General features: G+C 45.4%; 1 protein-coding gene across 1 annotated transcript; it reads right to left on the bottom strand.

Moving 5' to 3' along the window:
- Positions 1-207: 207 nt before the first annotated feature.
- Positions 208-7,232, bottom strand: ACOD1 (aconitate decarboxylase 1; the record flags this gene model as incomplete). Its single annotated transcript, XM_084279063.1, has 5 exons — positions 208-1,162; positions 2,104-2,309; positions 4,408-4,497; positions 5,586-5,747; positions 7,221-7,232. The coding sequence occupies 5 exons, from the start codon at positions 7,230-7,232 to the stop codon at positions 208-210; spliced, it is 1,425 nt and encodes a 474-aa protein (XP_084135189.1).
- Positions 7,233-14,147: the final 6,915 nt, after the last annotated feature.

A 14,147-nucleotide genomic window follows, 5' to 3' on the forward strand; every position in this document is an offset into this window, starting at 1 on the left:
GCTCCGCCTCTAGAGGTTTAAAGATAGCTGAAGCCAACTGTGCCAGGCCCATCTGGGCAGCCTGAGCTGGTTACAAACCCACAATACTGGACTGAGCATGGCTTGAGCGTTATTAACAGGAGGCCTGTTGAAAAGTGCTCGCGTCACTAAGTTTGTCCTGAATTTAGCGTTCGCTTTGCGTTCACATCCAGCTGCCTGTTGGAACGCTCAGAGGAGGCGCAGCTTCTCCGACAGCGCTCTGGCCGGCTGGCCTGATAAAAACGTGCTCAGTACAGAGCAGTCCTCCACCTTTTCCAGATTGTACACAGTCTCTATGATGCCTTCTGTGGCTTCTGCGGGCAGGATGCTGGAGGCGTTGGATTGAAACTTTCTCTCCAAGTCCTCCTTTTTCAGAGGTTTCCTCCAGTGCCCGTAGAACGTATCGCAGCGGCTGCTGATCGTGCTGCCGCCCCGGAGCGTGACACTTACCTCGCAGTAGAGGCTCTCAAAGCTAGGTGTGTTGTCAGGAGGGTGCTCCAGCTGTGTTTTGCTGAGGAGCTCCCGCAAGGCTGGCCTGTGAACATTCTCACTGGTGAAGGACTGGACCGACATGCTGCCATCTAGCAAAGCAGAGCATGCAACAAACTGGAAGGAGTGCCGAGCTTCGTGCTCTGAGCTGGGGCTGGGTCTGTTCACGTATTTGACCTCTGGGACTTTGAGAATGATTTTCTCAATTTTATCAAGGGGGAGCAAGTTATCGCTGCGCTCCACAAGCTTCCTCCTAACACCAGATGCTGCGTCAGCCACCCAGTGTGTGCCAAGATGAGCAGGAAAGCGTTTGATGGCCACATCTTGTTGATCCAACAGCCAAGGATAGGACTGCAAGGTTGGCAGAATCTGTGGGCTGTAATCTGTATAAAAAGCACCTATCCCAGACTCCATGTCCAAGATCTGTTTGTTTCCTTGGAGGCCCTGGGATGCTAAGCAAGCTGCTTCCAGTCCGTGCTTGGCAGCATTGCCAACATGGAGGGGCTTTGTTTGGGTTGCTGCGTTAGCCAGTGGGGCACCTGCATAGGAGGCAGCAATAGCCAAGGCGTTTTTACATTGCCTCTGGTCAAGAGCTAGCAGTTTAGCACAAGCTGCTGCACTCCCCATCGTACCAACCACAGTTGGTGGGTGAAACCTGAGAAAACAAAATCTCTTCGTTACTAGATTTCAAAAATTCACCTGAATCCACTATATACACAAGCTCCAATTTCCTCTTACTGCTGTGGAAGACACATTGGACCATAAAGGAGCATAAGTGTAGAGTTCATGTGTGCTCCTAATGGAAAAAAATGGCACTTTTCTTCAGAAACAAGTTAAACTGGAATAGTACCACTTACAAATGGCCTTCCCCAGAAAGCAGTCGAAACGTTAGAACTGCTCATAGTTCAAGGCATAATGAACAGAATAATGCCAAAAGTGCCACAATGTGTAGTCACCTATTAATTATCTGTAAATAATTTATGGTCATCTATAAATTACAGATCTTGGGGGAGGCAAGTTTTGTTATTCTGAGGCAGTTCTGCAGAACTGGTAGGAGGAGCAAGCAGAAAACAGCTAGATGACTTCCCCCTGTGGCAGGGAGGGTGGAACTAGATGATCTTTGAGGTCCCTTCCAACTCAAACCTTTCTGTAATTCTATAACCAACAAGCATTTCAAGGCTTTTCCCTAAGCACACGCTGTCTTCTTGGGCTCTGCTCTGAGTCCAGCACCAGGGACTCCATTCTGCTGAGAGCAAGCCACTGTTTGCAAGTGAGGTGTCATCATATGTGCTTGTGAGAGCCCAAGACTTCTGCTGATAAATGTTGCCCTTTTGCTGCTGTTTGTACTTAACAGGAGCCTCCTCCTTCTAAACTGATCAATGCTCTCAAAAAGAAATCTACTAGCTAAGCTGTAAGTGTATTTATGTCTAAGATAAAGATTTCCTAAATTTCCAGACAAATGACATCATAGAAAATCTGATTAACTGTGCCACTTGTATCTTTAACAGGCACTTAATAAAGTAGTATATTAGCACAGAGAAAATACCCCAACCCAACCCTACCACTGAACTTGCTCCCTGAAGTATTTCTATGTACCTTTTTGGAATATTCCTGGCTTCACTGGAGAAGCGCAGCAGCCTGCCTTGCACTTCAATTCCCACGTTGAAAGCTAAGAGCAGATCAAGGCCTGAGATTTTCTTCTTTTGAGGAAAGGCCTCCGAGAGCGCGATCACAGCAGGGAGCACAGTGCCGGATGGGTGCGTGGCCGGGTGCCATGTGTCGTCGAAATCCATTGAGTGCACCTAATGGAAAGAGAAGCCTTGTCCTGTCATCAGAACTAAACTCTGCCTTGGCAATATTGGCTCAGTGGAATGAAGCTACTGTAACTGATATTAAAAAGGACAGAAAAACTACATTTTCCTTAGACAGCAAAACTTCAAGAGTTTTTTTGAAAAGAGTTCATCTTTTGAGATGTTTATTCCCCACAGCTCAGCAGGAAGTGGCAGCACAATACAAATCTTGCCTTGGAGGAGTATGAATTCTAATTCAAGTTGCACCAGCCTAGAAACAGCATGACAATGAATCCTCCTTCCTACAGTAGGCTTTTGCTGCTTTAATTGGAATGGCATAATTAAAATGCAGTCCTAGATCCACCATGTGTGTGGTGAAGTTTCACTTCCTCCAAAACAATATATAAACATAATGAAATTACTTTCCCCCAGTGCTGCAACTGATGCTGCCATTGCACTATTAAAGCTGTAGCAACTGGATCCATACAGCTAATTTCTCCAGTGCAACCACCTGCAGACAACGGGCAGAGGCCTGCAAATACAGATCAGGCTTTAGCCTGAAGTTTCAGCACATCAGGACAAGACCTGTCACATGAGGAACCAGATTCCCTGAAGAGAAAACTACAGTCTTAAAACTGCGATGAGTTGCTTAGACCTTGAGAACCAAGCTGCTCGGGAAGATCTTGGGCCTTCCCAGCATGGCATATGGCGGCTGGCCTGGTAGGAGACCGCTCCCAGAAGCACACTCTGTTTGCAATGTACTGCTTGTCAGAAAATCCTTCAAAGTTTTGGAGAACCTCCAAGGAGTTTTAGTGCTTCAGGGACAGTGTTTTTAGAATCATAGAATTGTAGAATGGTCTGGGTTGGAAGGGACCCCAAGGATCATAGAGTTCCAGCCCACCTGCCACAGGCAGGGACACCAACCTCTGGGCCACAAGGTTGCCCAGGGCCCCATCCAACCTGGCACTGAACACCTCCGGGGATGAGGCATCCACCAACATTCTGGGCAGCCTTTTAATAGCATAATAATTCCACAAAAGCTGAACTTGATCACCTATTTTCCCATGTCTTACTTGAGAGCAAACTGGGAAGATGGTCAGACTCCCCAGCACTCAGGTCTTCACCTGTAATACTGGGAATACACAGTTCTGAGGACTGCATTCCTGCACAGGCAGAAGAAAACCCAGTCCCCGCCTTGAAGAATTTTGATACCAGGTGCCTGGCAGTGTGGGATAAGGACATTGGGCCCAATACCCAGCAAGCTGCACTCCTGGTGTCTTCTGTGTCTAGAATTGACCTGTGACCAATATGTCAATGGAAATGATCATAAACATGCTAACAGCCAGATTTGGATATCACACGGTCTACTAGGAGATGAGAGGTAGCAGATCTCATTTCCAAGGTAATTTTCTCTCCGTTGGAAATGAGGTGTCAAATTGGACCTCTGATTTTCTTGTCACACTAATTTAGATAGGCTTAATTTTACCGTTTCCTTGGTTGGTCACCTTCCTTGGCTTTGCATAATTGCTAAATTTGTCTAGTCCTCCTCTGGTGCACCTTTCGATTTCAAATGGTTTAAGCCTAAATCTGAATTTAGACAAATGTCTGAGGAGTCAGTTACTGCTCTACTGACCAAGTGTGTGTCCAAAATACATAACTGACTTTTGCAAACCGCAGACCAAAGATTAAATTGCCATGAGTGTATGTGTACATATATGTGCATCTATCTGTGTTTTCCTGTAAATATACTTTGCCAGTTGGGCTGAAATTTGGATTCCTCTGAAATCAGTGAGAGCCAGAGTATGTCTCTGTAGTGTGGTGTAGCAAAGTTATAACAAGCTGTGGAGTTCTGACCTTTGAAAACAGCCCCAAGTCCCACATTAAAGGCAAGGAAGGGATGCTGTTGTGTTGAATCAGGTATATAGTATACCTTAAGCCTGGTCCCCTTGGAAGAAAGTTGAAGCACATTAGAACAGTCTAGGTAAGTTTTGTAGCAAGCTTCAGGCACAAGAATAAAATAAACTGAGATTTTAGGAGCATTCTGTTCTCTCTAGAGGGAGAATGATATCAATTAGTGTGATTTAAGAGGAAATAAAAGAGCATCCCTTACAGCCACTCCATTCACAAAAGCTGCATACAGAGGAGGCAGTCGGAAATCCAGGTGGCCCCAGATGGTACTGGATATATCTGAGCTGTAGATCTGAAACAAATTGACATAAATTAATTCAAAGTCCTGAACCCAAGGATAAATGCACACCATATCTCTGATGTAGCCAAGATCAGACCATACCCTTTTGGGACCCAACCGTTGCCTTTCATGAGAACAATAATGTCCTGTCAGAAAGCGTGGAAAGAAACTCGGTTTTTCTTTGGCTTATGTCACAGGCTCTTTCCACCCAAATGAGACCTCAGGGGCAGACCAACACCATCCACTTGGCCACTCACTACTTTCATGCAACCTCTGCCCGCTGAGGTCCCTTCTCACCACTTATTGGGACTGATTCGTCATCTTGTCGGGGAAAGATCTCCAGTTAAAGGCTCTGATTTTCTGCATTTCAGTGTGCCCTGAGTAAGTGATATACAGGCTCCTGAGGCTGGTATCCCCTTGGTGCTCCATTCCTTTTCCTGTGCAAATCTTTTAGCCAGTGAAGAGATCTTTATGGATTTAAATAAAAGGGCATAAGCTACCACGGCTTGGGAATGGGCGATCTCTGTGCAAAGGCGCTTACTGGCACGCAGACTTCTAAAGCCTGAGTTGAACTAGGCAGGTCTGACCAATGCAACAGTGGTCTAAGCTCCTCCTCATTGATGCACTCCTGTGTTGGGAAGGTACTTCTCCTCAAGGTCAAGTGCTCCTCTAGTTTAGGAACGTGACTGGAGGAGAAACATGACCGGTGTACCTCAGACAACAATTATGTTTTATGGAGGTGACACACTATTAACCCTCCTTCCCTTAATTTTTAAAGTTGGGTGATAGTAATGTTTTCTTTGGTAATGTTTTTTAATAAAATCTCAGAGGTGAAAGAAAGGAAGGGATTCTGAAGCAACTGTGTTTGCAGGGGAGCGGTGGAAAGGGGGTGGTGTCTTAGCATGGGATCTGTTACACAGACTTCTGTCCATCCAGAGTTAAAGTAACTCCAGCAATGAAGTTTCCCACTGTCTCCAGTGTCTCTCTTTCCATTCCCAGAAGAATTTCCCCATGACAAAATTTCCTCTTACGGACCATATTTTCCCTTGCTTTTCTTAAAGCTGAGCCACAGGGTGTACTATGAATGCCAGGCACCTTACCTTGCTGTACTGTGCCACTTTGTGGCAGACCTCAGTGCTGGTACCCAGAAGCCCCACTCCAAGAGTATCCAGGATCATTCGCTTGCTTCTCTGAATGACTTGGTCAGTCAAGTGGTTTGCATTCAAACCATGAATCACATTGGCAAAATTTCCTGTAATGGTCTGGGAGGGTGGAGAAAAAAAGAAATACAAACTTCTCTTAATTTAAATATAACTCTTTTTTTTCTGCTTTCTTCCTTTTTTTTTTTCCTCCTTTCTTCCTTTTTTTTTTCCCTTTTGCTTTCAGTTTTGGGCTCCTGCTTAGCATGCTGGCCATTTCCATTGCCCTGCCCTGTTTATATGAATTGCATCAGCAAAATTAAGGTTTGAATTCTTCCTCTTTTTATTCCCAGAAATGCCAGTGTTATTTATATTTTGTTTATACTTACATCAGTGTCCTTGTCTGTTCTGCATTTCTGCTGCTGCTTCCCTGACTTAAGTCCTTGAGAGTGAGCATTGTAGGTCATGTAACTTTGCAAGATATGTTTCTCTATCTTTCTCTATCTTTCTCTGTCTCTAACATTGACACACACAAACACATCAAATAGAAGCAAAACCCATCCAGCTTTCCACAACACCTTCTTATTGCCATTAAAATCAGTGGGAAAGAGGCATTTCAATCCCATGCCACCCCTATCACACAAGGAGGCAAGACTTCATCTCCTTGAATAGCAGAATTACCATTCCAAGCCTTGCTGAGGTTGGAGTTCAGTAAGAGACAGGACTTGGCAGCCCTACCTTGCACCCACCTCTCCCAGCTCCCATTGCATTCACACCCAGCTGGCCTCTCAGCTTTTCTCCAAGATAAGATCTCAGCTCTTTGAAAATCAGTGGGTCCTTGTTCCTGGCTCCTACTGTTTGCTTTGTTTTTTTTTTTTTTGTTTTGTTTTGTTGGTTTTTTTTGTTGTTGTTGTGTTGTTTTTTTTTTTTTTTTTTTGCTTTCCCATTGAGCATTGACCCATTATGAAAACACAGCCTACTGCTTCTTGGCTGGAGCTGTTAGCTGCTGTTAATATCTCTATTAGAAACTAATACAGAACTTCCCTTCTCTGACCATTAGAAACTTCTCCCTGTAGAGAGAGGCACATATTATTTACAACCAGTCTATATGCTCACTAGATATTATTTTTATATATATTGGCATTACTGAATACAGCTCTTCCCTCTCTCTTTGGAAATTGTCTCCTTCCATTTCCACTCATCCTTCACCTTCCTCTACTCCCCAGTACATACCCAGAGAGTGACGATATTTCCTCTTGGACTTCATTTTGCTAGGTCCAACAAACCAAACTCTTCTGATGTCTCTTTTATAATACAGGCTCAACCCTACTATGCTAATAGCTTTTCTTTGAATCATTCCAACTGGATTTCTCCTTTCTGGCAACGGTGGCCAGAACTGTACCCATTAGTTCAGGTCAGTTCTCACTTTTAGCTTCTTACTAAAGCGTTAAGACTCTCTTGAGGGACACAAGTCATTTAAAGCAGGTGAATCACACATCTGATGGTGTGATGCACGCCTACCGAAACACAGAGAGGGAGGATACAAAGGCTTAAAGAGAAAAGTTCATCCCACGGTGCAAAGAAGCAAGACAGTACCTTTGCCCACATCTTGGAAGGGTGGTGTGCGGTCCCAGAGAGATGCAGCAAAAGAGTGGTGGCAGTGAGCAGGAGAAATCGCTCTCTCGCTATTTATATATGTCTGCCTGTGGTGGGGGAAGAAGTATTAGGCCTTTTTTCTTGCTCATCTTGTCCTGCCCATTTCCTCCTTTGCCTGGAAATGTTCCTTTTTCTTCACTTTCAACTTTCCTGTGACTAATTGTACTATAAACTGCTGATACATGTGTGATGGGGCTTTGCCACATACACGTCACGTGTAAACAGATAAATGTGATATTTTATTTCCTGATAGAAACTGATATATCAATTTGAGTGTCTTATGTTTGGTAGCATGGAGAGAAGAGGTCATCAATTGCATCAGGCTGACCTTGGGGAACCACAGTAGGACATGGATGGGAAAGCAGTCAGCCCACTACTAGACTACAAGGATGGACAAGGCTGTTTTAACTTAACCTGTTGTTGCTTTGTTTTGGTTTTTTTTCTTCTTTCACTATACATCCCCTCAGGCATAGGAAATGTGTGCCATAAGAATTTTGGGTCATAAATTGGATTAAGGAAGCTCATGGCATTTAATAATGTTTTATCATCACGAATCACTATGTGAGGCCATCATTACTACCACTGGGTTTTCTGTATCTCGGTCAAGGATGTCCTCTCTGAGAAAGAGGCACTTCTACCACCTGTTTAGGGATTTTGCTTCTGTGGGAATTCAAGACCACTACAAGATGGTGGGTGAGAAATCCCTGCCCATCCTCTCAGGAATAATAACAACAACTATTATCATCAACATCATCATCTTCCTTTCTGTTCTACTAAGCTGTCTTTATCATAAACCAAGAGTTTTACCTTTTTCATTTTGATTCTGTCCCCCATCCCACTGCAGGGCAGTGAGTGACTGGCTATGTGTTTTAGCTGCCATCTAGGTTAAATCATGACATAAAGTTTAAGTTCATGACCATCTGAGGAACCTGAATGTACACAAATCCATGGGACCTGATGAGATGCATCCCAGAGTCCTGAAGGAATTGGCTGATGTAGCTGCCAAGCCACTGTCCATGATATTTGAGAAGTCATGGCAGTCAGGTGAACTCCCTAGTGACTAGAAGAAAGGAAACGTTAGACCCATTTTTAACAAGGATAGGAAGGAGAACCCAGGGAACTACCAACCTGTCAACCTCACCTCTGTGCTGGGGAAGATCATGGAACAGTTCCTCCTAGAAACTATGCTAAAGTACATGGAGGACAGGGAGGTGATTCAAGGCAACCAGCACGTCTTTAGTAGGGGCAAGTCCTGCCTGACCAATCTAGTGGCTTTCTACAATGGAGTAATTGCATCAGTAGACAAGGGAAGAGCTACAGATGTCATCTATCTGCAAGGTCTCTGACACAGTCCCCCACAGCATCCTTCTCTCCAAGTTGGAGGCACATGGATTTGACGGGTAAACTGTTCAGTGGGTAAGGAATTGGCTGGATGGTCACATCCAGAGGGTGGTGGTAAATGGCTCCAAGTCCAGATGAAAGACTGTGACAAGCGATGTTCCTCAAGGGTCTGTACGGGGACCGGTGCTGTTTAATATCTTTATTAATGATATTGACAGTGGGACTGAGTGCATCTGCAGCCAGAGCCGGTTCGCTGATGACACAAAGATGGGTGGTACAGTTAATGTGCCAGAGGGATGGGATGCCATCCAGAGGGACCAGGACAGGCTGGAGAAGTGAGCCTAGGCAAACCTCATGAGGTTCAATGAAACCAAGCACAGGGTCATGCACCTGGGTCAAGACAATCCCTGTTATCCGTACAGGTTAGGAGATGATGTGCTAGAAAGCAGCCTTGAGAAAAATGTTCTTGGGAATACTTGTGGATGAGAAGCTGGACATGAGCCACCAATGTGTATCTGCAATCCAGGCAGCCAACTGCATCTTGGGCTGCATCAAAAGAAGTGTGGGCAGCAGATCGAGAGAGGTGATTCTGCCCCTCTACTCTGCTCTGGTGAGACCTCACCTGGAATACTGCATCCAGCTTTGGAGCCCTCAACACAAGAAGGATATGGACCTGTTGGAGCATGTCCAGAGAAGGGCCACAAAAAAAGGGCTGGAGCACCTCTCCTATGAAGACAGGCTGAGAGTTGGTATTGTTCATCTTGGAAAGAGGAAGCTCCAGGAGGATCTTCTGAATTGTGCCTATAAGAAAGCTGGGGAAGAACTGTTCATGAGGGCATGTAGCAACAGGACGAGTAGTAATGGTTTTAAACTAGAAAAGGGGAGATTTAGGTTAGATATTAGGAAAAAATTCTTCACTATGAGGGTGGTAGATCACTGGAACAGGTCGCCCAGGAAAGTGGTGAAGGCCCTATCCCTGGAGACATTCAATGTCAGGCTTGATGGGACTTTGACCAACCTGATCTAGTGAAGATGTCCTTGCTTAATGCAGGGGGATTGGACCTGTACAAGTCCCTTCCAACCTAACATATTCTGTGATTCTATGATAAGCGAAAGATATTCAAACCCTAAAGTCGGTCCATTTTCAGTCATCTTTTTCCTTTTCCTTTGGGCTATAATTTAAAATCCCATTCTGATTCTCATTTCCTTGTTCTCCTCAAGTGAGACTCAAGTGTAATTTAAACATCTCTTTGACCCTCCTAAGCTTCTGAACAGCACAAAGGAGGAACAACAGCCCCACAGCCAGTTAATGGGCATTTTCCTACCGCAAGAAGGAACGTGGGACCCTTTTCTTTTCCCCTGACGGCTCCAATGGAGGGAACAGTGAATACAGCTGAGCAGCTAAAAAAATCACAATAACATAACTGCTGGTTAATCTAATCTGTTGATCTAATGACTGCTGTAGTACATGTAGCATTGTACTGGAAAGACTGGTCAGAATGAGGCATGAATGGCTCCTGACTCATCTATCTCTAGAAGGCACGGTGTAGTCTCAGCCCGTAGGACTGCGCCCTCAGCCTGTACCATACTTCAAAACAAGGCCCATACAACAGCTTACTGCTCACAATGTCCCACTCTGGCACTTTGAAACGACTCTTACAGCACAGAATTGCAGAGGTCCAGCCGGCCATTGATCCCACCTCGAGGCTCCAAAGTGAATTCAGAAAGGGGCCAGAACTTGTGATGCGCCTCGCGATGTGATGGGCAGTCACACGCTGCTAGATGATCTCAGACCTGCTGTCACTTCCTTCCGTAAGCCCGCTGGCAGGATGGGGTGGATTGTCCCAGGCGCCCCAGTAGTAACATCAGTGCTATTTAAGGGCTGAACGGAGATATTATGAGAAAGTGACCTTTTGTTTTGTTTTGGGGTTTTTTTAATAAAAAAAAAAAAAAAGAATGAATTGAAACTGTAAGTGCACAAAATGAAATTGCCAAATGTGGTCTGCAGGGCTGAGAGTCAGGTGTAGGCTCTAGGCTGGGAGGGAAAGGAAAGCAATATGATTATCACCTCAGGGGGAAGAGGCTTCTAAACAAAGTCCTGTAGTGCCGCAGGAGAATTCGGAGGGGTCTTATACAGGAGGTTGAAAAACCACTGACCGAGAGTTTGGCACGGGCTGCCCAACCTGACAAAGGGAATCTGCTGCTTTCCTCTTCTTGGACACGATGCGGGTGGTTCAGCGATTTGGGCAGACAACCTGTTGAGGAGCGAGCGCGGCGGAAAGACAAAGCGCCTTCATCCGAATGCCGCCTGCAACATCGCGTGCAGCTACAGTAATGAGCTCTGGTGATTACAGAACAAGGCTTTAGCAAACCAGTGCCCCACAGAGTCTATTTTCTCCTGCTGACATCACATTTTTAAGCTGGGTTTTTTGGTTTGGGGTTTTTTTTTTTCCCTCTCTTTTGCCTCCAGTTATTTTAGGCTAAACTCTGCACACACCTGCAAGCTGTGTATTTGCAACTGAAAGCAGTTTTGGCCTTAGCCTTATGCTCCTTTTGTTCTAAAGATACATTAAAAATAATGACAAAAGTACAGAGGCTGGGCTTCCTTCTTTCTGAGCCAGTTTCGAAAACGTAACTTTGCTCATGGGCTCTGCTAAGATGTGAAAATGGGAGGCAGGTGCCTGTGTGCTCTGTTTACAGAGCTGGTGCTATAGCTGAGGGTCTGAAAGCACCTTAAAAGTGCAAGACCTGCTCCTTTTCCCTCTACTGGGATATTTTAAGTACAGTAAAGAGGTGCAAATCTTAGTAAATGGTCCGGAACAGGTGGCTCAATCTAAATACTGATAACAGCCCTATGACCATAAATCCTGGGGTCTTGTAATTCTGGACCACTACCATTATGGTCTCCTGTGCCTCTTTTTCCCCAAAACTACCTTTCTATGTTCACCCCAACAACAATTACTGAGCCAGCCAGCAAATAATGTGCAAAAGCGATAGGTGATGATTGCACCAAGAAATGTATCAGTCTGGAAATTTCTTAATCTCTTACTCGCTTTCTTGCACAACTAGAGACAACTGCAGTTCAAGCTTGGAGAAGTGACAACACCCATGTTTCCCTTTTTTTTTTTTTTTTCAAACTCCTCACAGCAAATCTTGGAAGTGTCAGGCCGTATTCTGGTAAAGATTACAAGTCAACACATCAGGTCTGCTTTACACTGTTCTTCTCACCTTCATAAGTCAGCGGTGCTGTTCCTAAAGAAACGCCCTTGCAGTTCATTTTAAACTTGCAGTGTATATGCTGATTTGCTTACACGAGCTGTAAGGTGGAGGAACCAGACATTGATGGGTGACAGGTTGGCCATGAGCCAGCAGTGTGCACTTATGGCTAAGAGAGCCAGTGGGGTGCATCAAAAGGAGCGTGGCCAACAGGTCAAACGAGATGATCCCCCTCTACTCTGCACAGGTCAGGCCCCACCTGGAGTATTGTGTCCAGTCCTGGGCTCCCTGGTACAAAGAAGACAGGGCTCTCCTGGAGAGAGTCCAGAGAAGGGCTACAAAGATGATTAAGGGCCTGGAGCATCTCCCCTACAAGGACAGGCTGAAAGAATTGGGGCTTTTCAGCCTTGAGGAAAGAAGACTAAGAGGAGATCTCATTAATGTTTATAAATATCTTAAGAGTGGGACACATGGGGTATTGGTCAGCCCCTTTTCAGTGCTCTGAGGTGACAGGACAAGGGGCAATGGCTGCAAGTTGGAGCACAGGATGTTCCGCACCAATATGGGGAAGAACTTTTTCACAGTGAGGGTGACAGAGCCCTGGGACAGGCTGCCCAGGGAGGTGGTGGAGTCTCCATCTCTGGAGATATTCAAGACTCGTCTGGATGCCCATCTGTGCTATATGTCCTAGGGAACCTGCTTTGGCAGGGGGGTTGGACCCAATGATCTCTTGAGGTGCCTTCCAACCCCTACAATTCTGTGATTCTGTGATAACTGGGATAATTGTGCAGGATCGTGTTCAAGACAGATTGTTCATTTCAGCATAGACATACCATGAACTCAAGCTGTTCCGCTAGTATCAGAAGCATGTTTGAAGCCAGGGAACGTGTCACTAAACCAAGAGGCAGTGTGATTTAGTCTAGGTCCTGTGTGATTTAGTCTAGGTGATTCTGCTCTGACAAGGGGGTTGGACTAGGTGATCTTTCGAGGTCCCTTCCAACTCCTAGTGTTCTGTGATTCTGTGATTCTGTGAGACAAGCCCCTTTGACATTGTTTATTGCGTGGCAGCAAGGAACCTGAACACAATACAACACAAGAAGGCACCCCAAGGTCCATGAAATTCCTGTTGACCCAGTGTAAATTTTAGTTCTTACCCATACTATAGCCTTTGCCTGTAATGCTAGTGACAGCATGCAGATACTGACAGTGCAAGAGCACACACCAAATGTGCACAGCAAAGCAGCTCAGGAGGAGGAGGTGGAGGGGAGGGTGGCACAGCCAGCCCCAGTCCCTTGTGAATCACCTCAGCACCGCCACTTCTCCATTGGATGCCTCATAATCACATTCCCAAAAGTTCTTCTTCATCCCACTGTAGCTTCCCACCCTCTTTTCAAAAGAAACAAGATTACCTGGGCTAGTAGTGGGTGGCTGCAGGGTTTCTATCTGGCATGACCTCCAGTTTGAAAGCTAACAGCAGGTGTTGGAGTTTGTGTTCCACTTTGCCATAACTTCTCCTTGTTGGCGGTTTTGGTAGCCTGTATCACACATCGTTCTCTTAACCAAAGAGCAGTCATGGTGTCTAATACAAGTGACCAAAATTGCAGACCAATGTCATTAAAGGACCTGTACCATTTGGGGAAATGGTAAAGTGTGACTAGAATAAAGCCAGAGTTTGATTAGCAGAAAGCAAATTAGCGGGAGGAATATGGGAAATTTAATTACCAGCAGAACTGCACTGGAACAAACGAGGCATCCGTCACTGTGCTGGGCTGCTGCATCGGGCACGGAAAGGGACCCTGCAAAGAGACCCTCCTGACTGACAGCCCAGCAAGCCTGCGGTGGCAGTCCAGTGGGGAGAGATGAGTATCAAGATCTAGCACATGAAAAGCTTCAACATTAATTAAGGGATAAAAGAGCCTCTCAGCATCAAAACTATTACTGGGGGATTTTGAGCCCCTAGGGAATAGTTCCAGATGAGACTGCAAACATTTATCTGCACTGGAAAGGGTAAAATAATGCCTAAAGCATGTACAGCAAAAATAGAATGAGTAATAAAAGGTTCTCCTTCCAACAGAAACAGGCTTTGGGAGAAAAATCTGGCCAATTTTGTGGGAGTCCATCATTTACCTGTCAGCAGCTGCAGAAGCGCTTGACGCAGGTGTTGGGAGATGCTGTGTGGGTTGGCAGAGTTGTTTCTCCAGCTTTCACCACAGACACTTGCTCTCCTCCTCTTAGCTTAGTTCTTACCAAACAGAAGCATCCCTGGAAGATTTTAAGCAACAGGTCATGTTGCAAAAAGCACAGAGTACT

The sequence above is a fragment of the Gallinula chloropus genome, assembly GCF_964237585.1.
Source record: "Gallinula chloropus genome assembly, chromosome: 1".
Taxonomy (NCBI): domain Eukaryota; kingdom Metazoa; phylum Chordata; class Aves; order Gruiformes; family Rallidae; genus Gallinula; species Gallinula chloropus.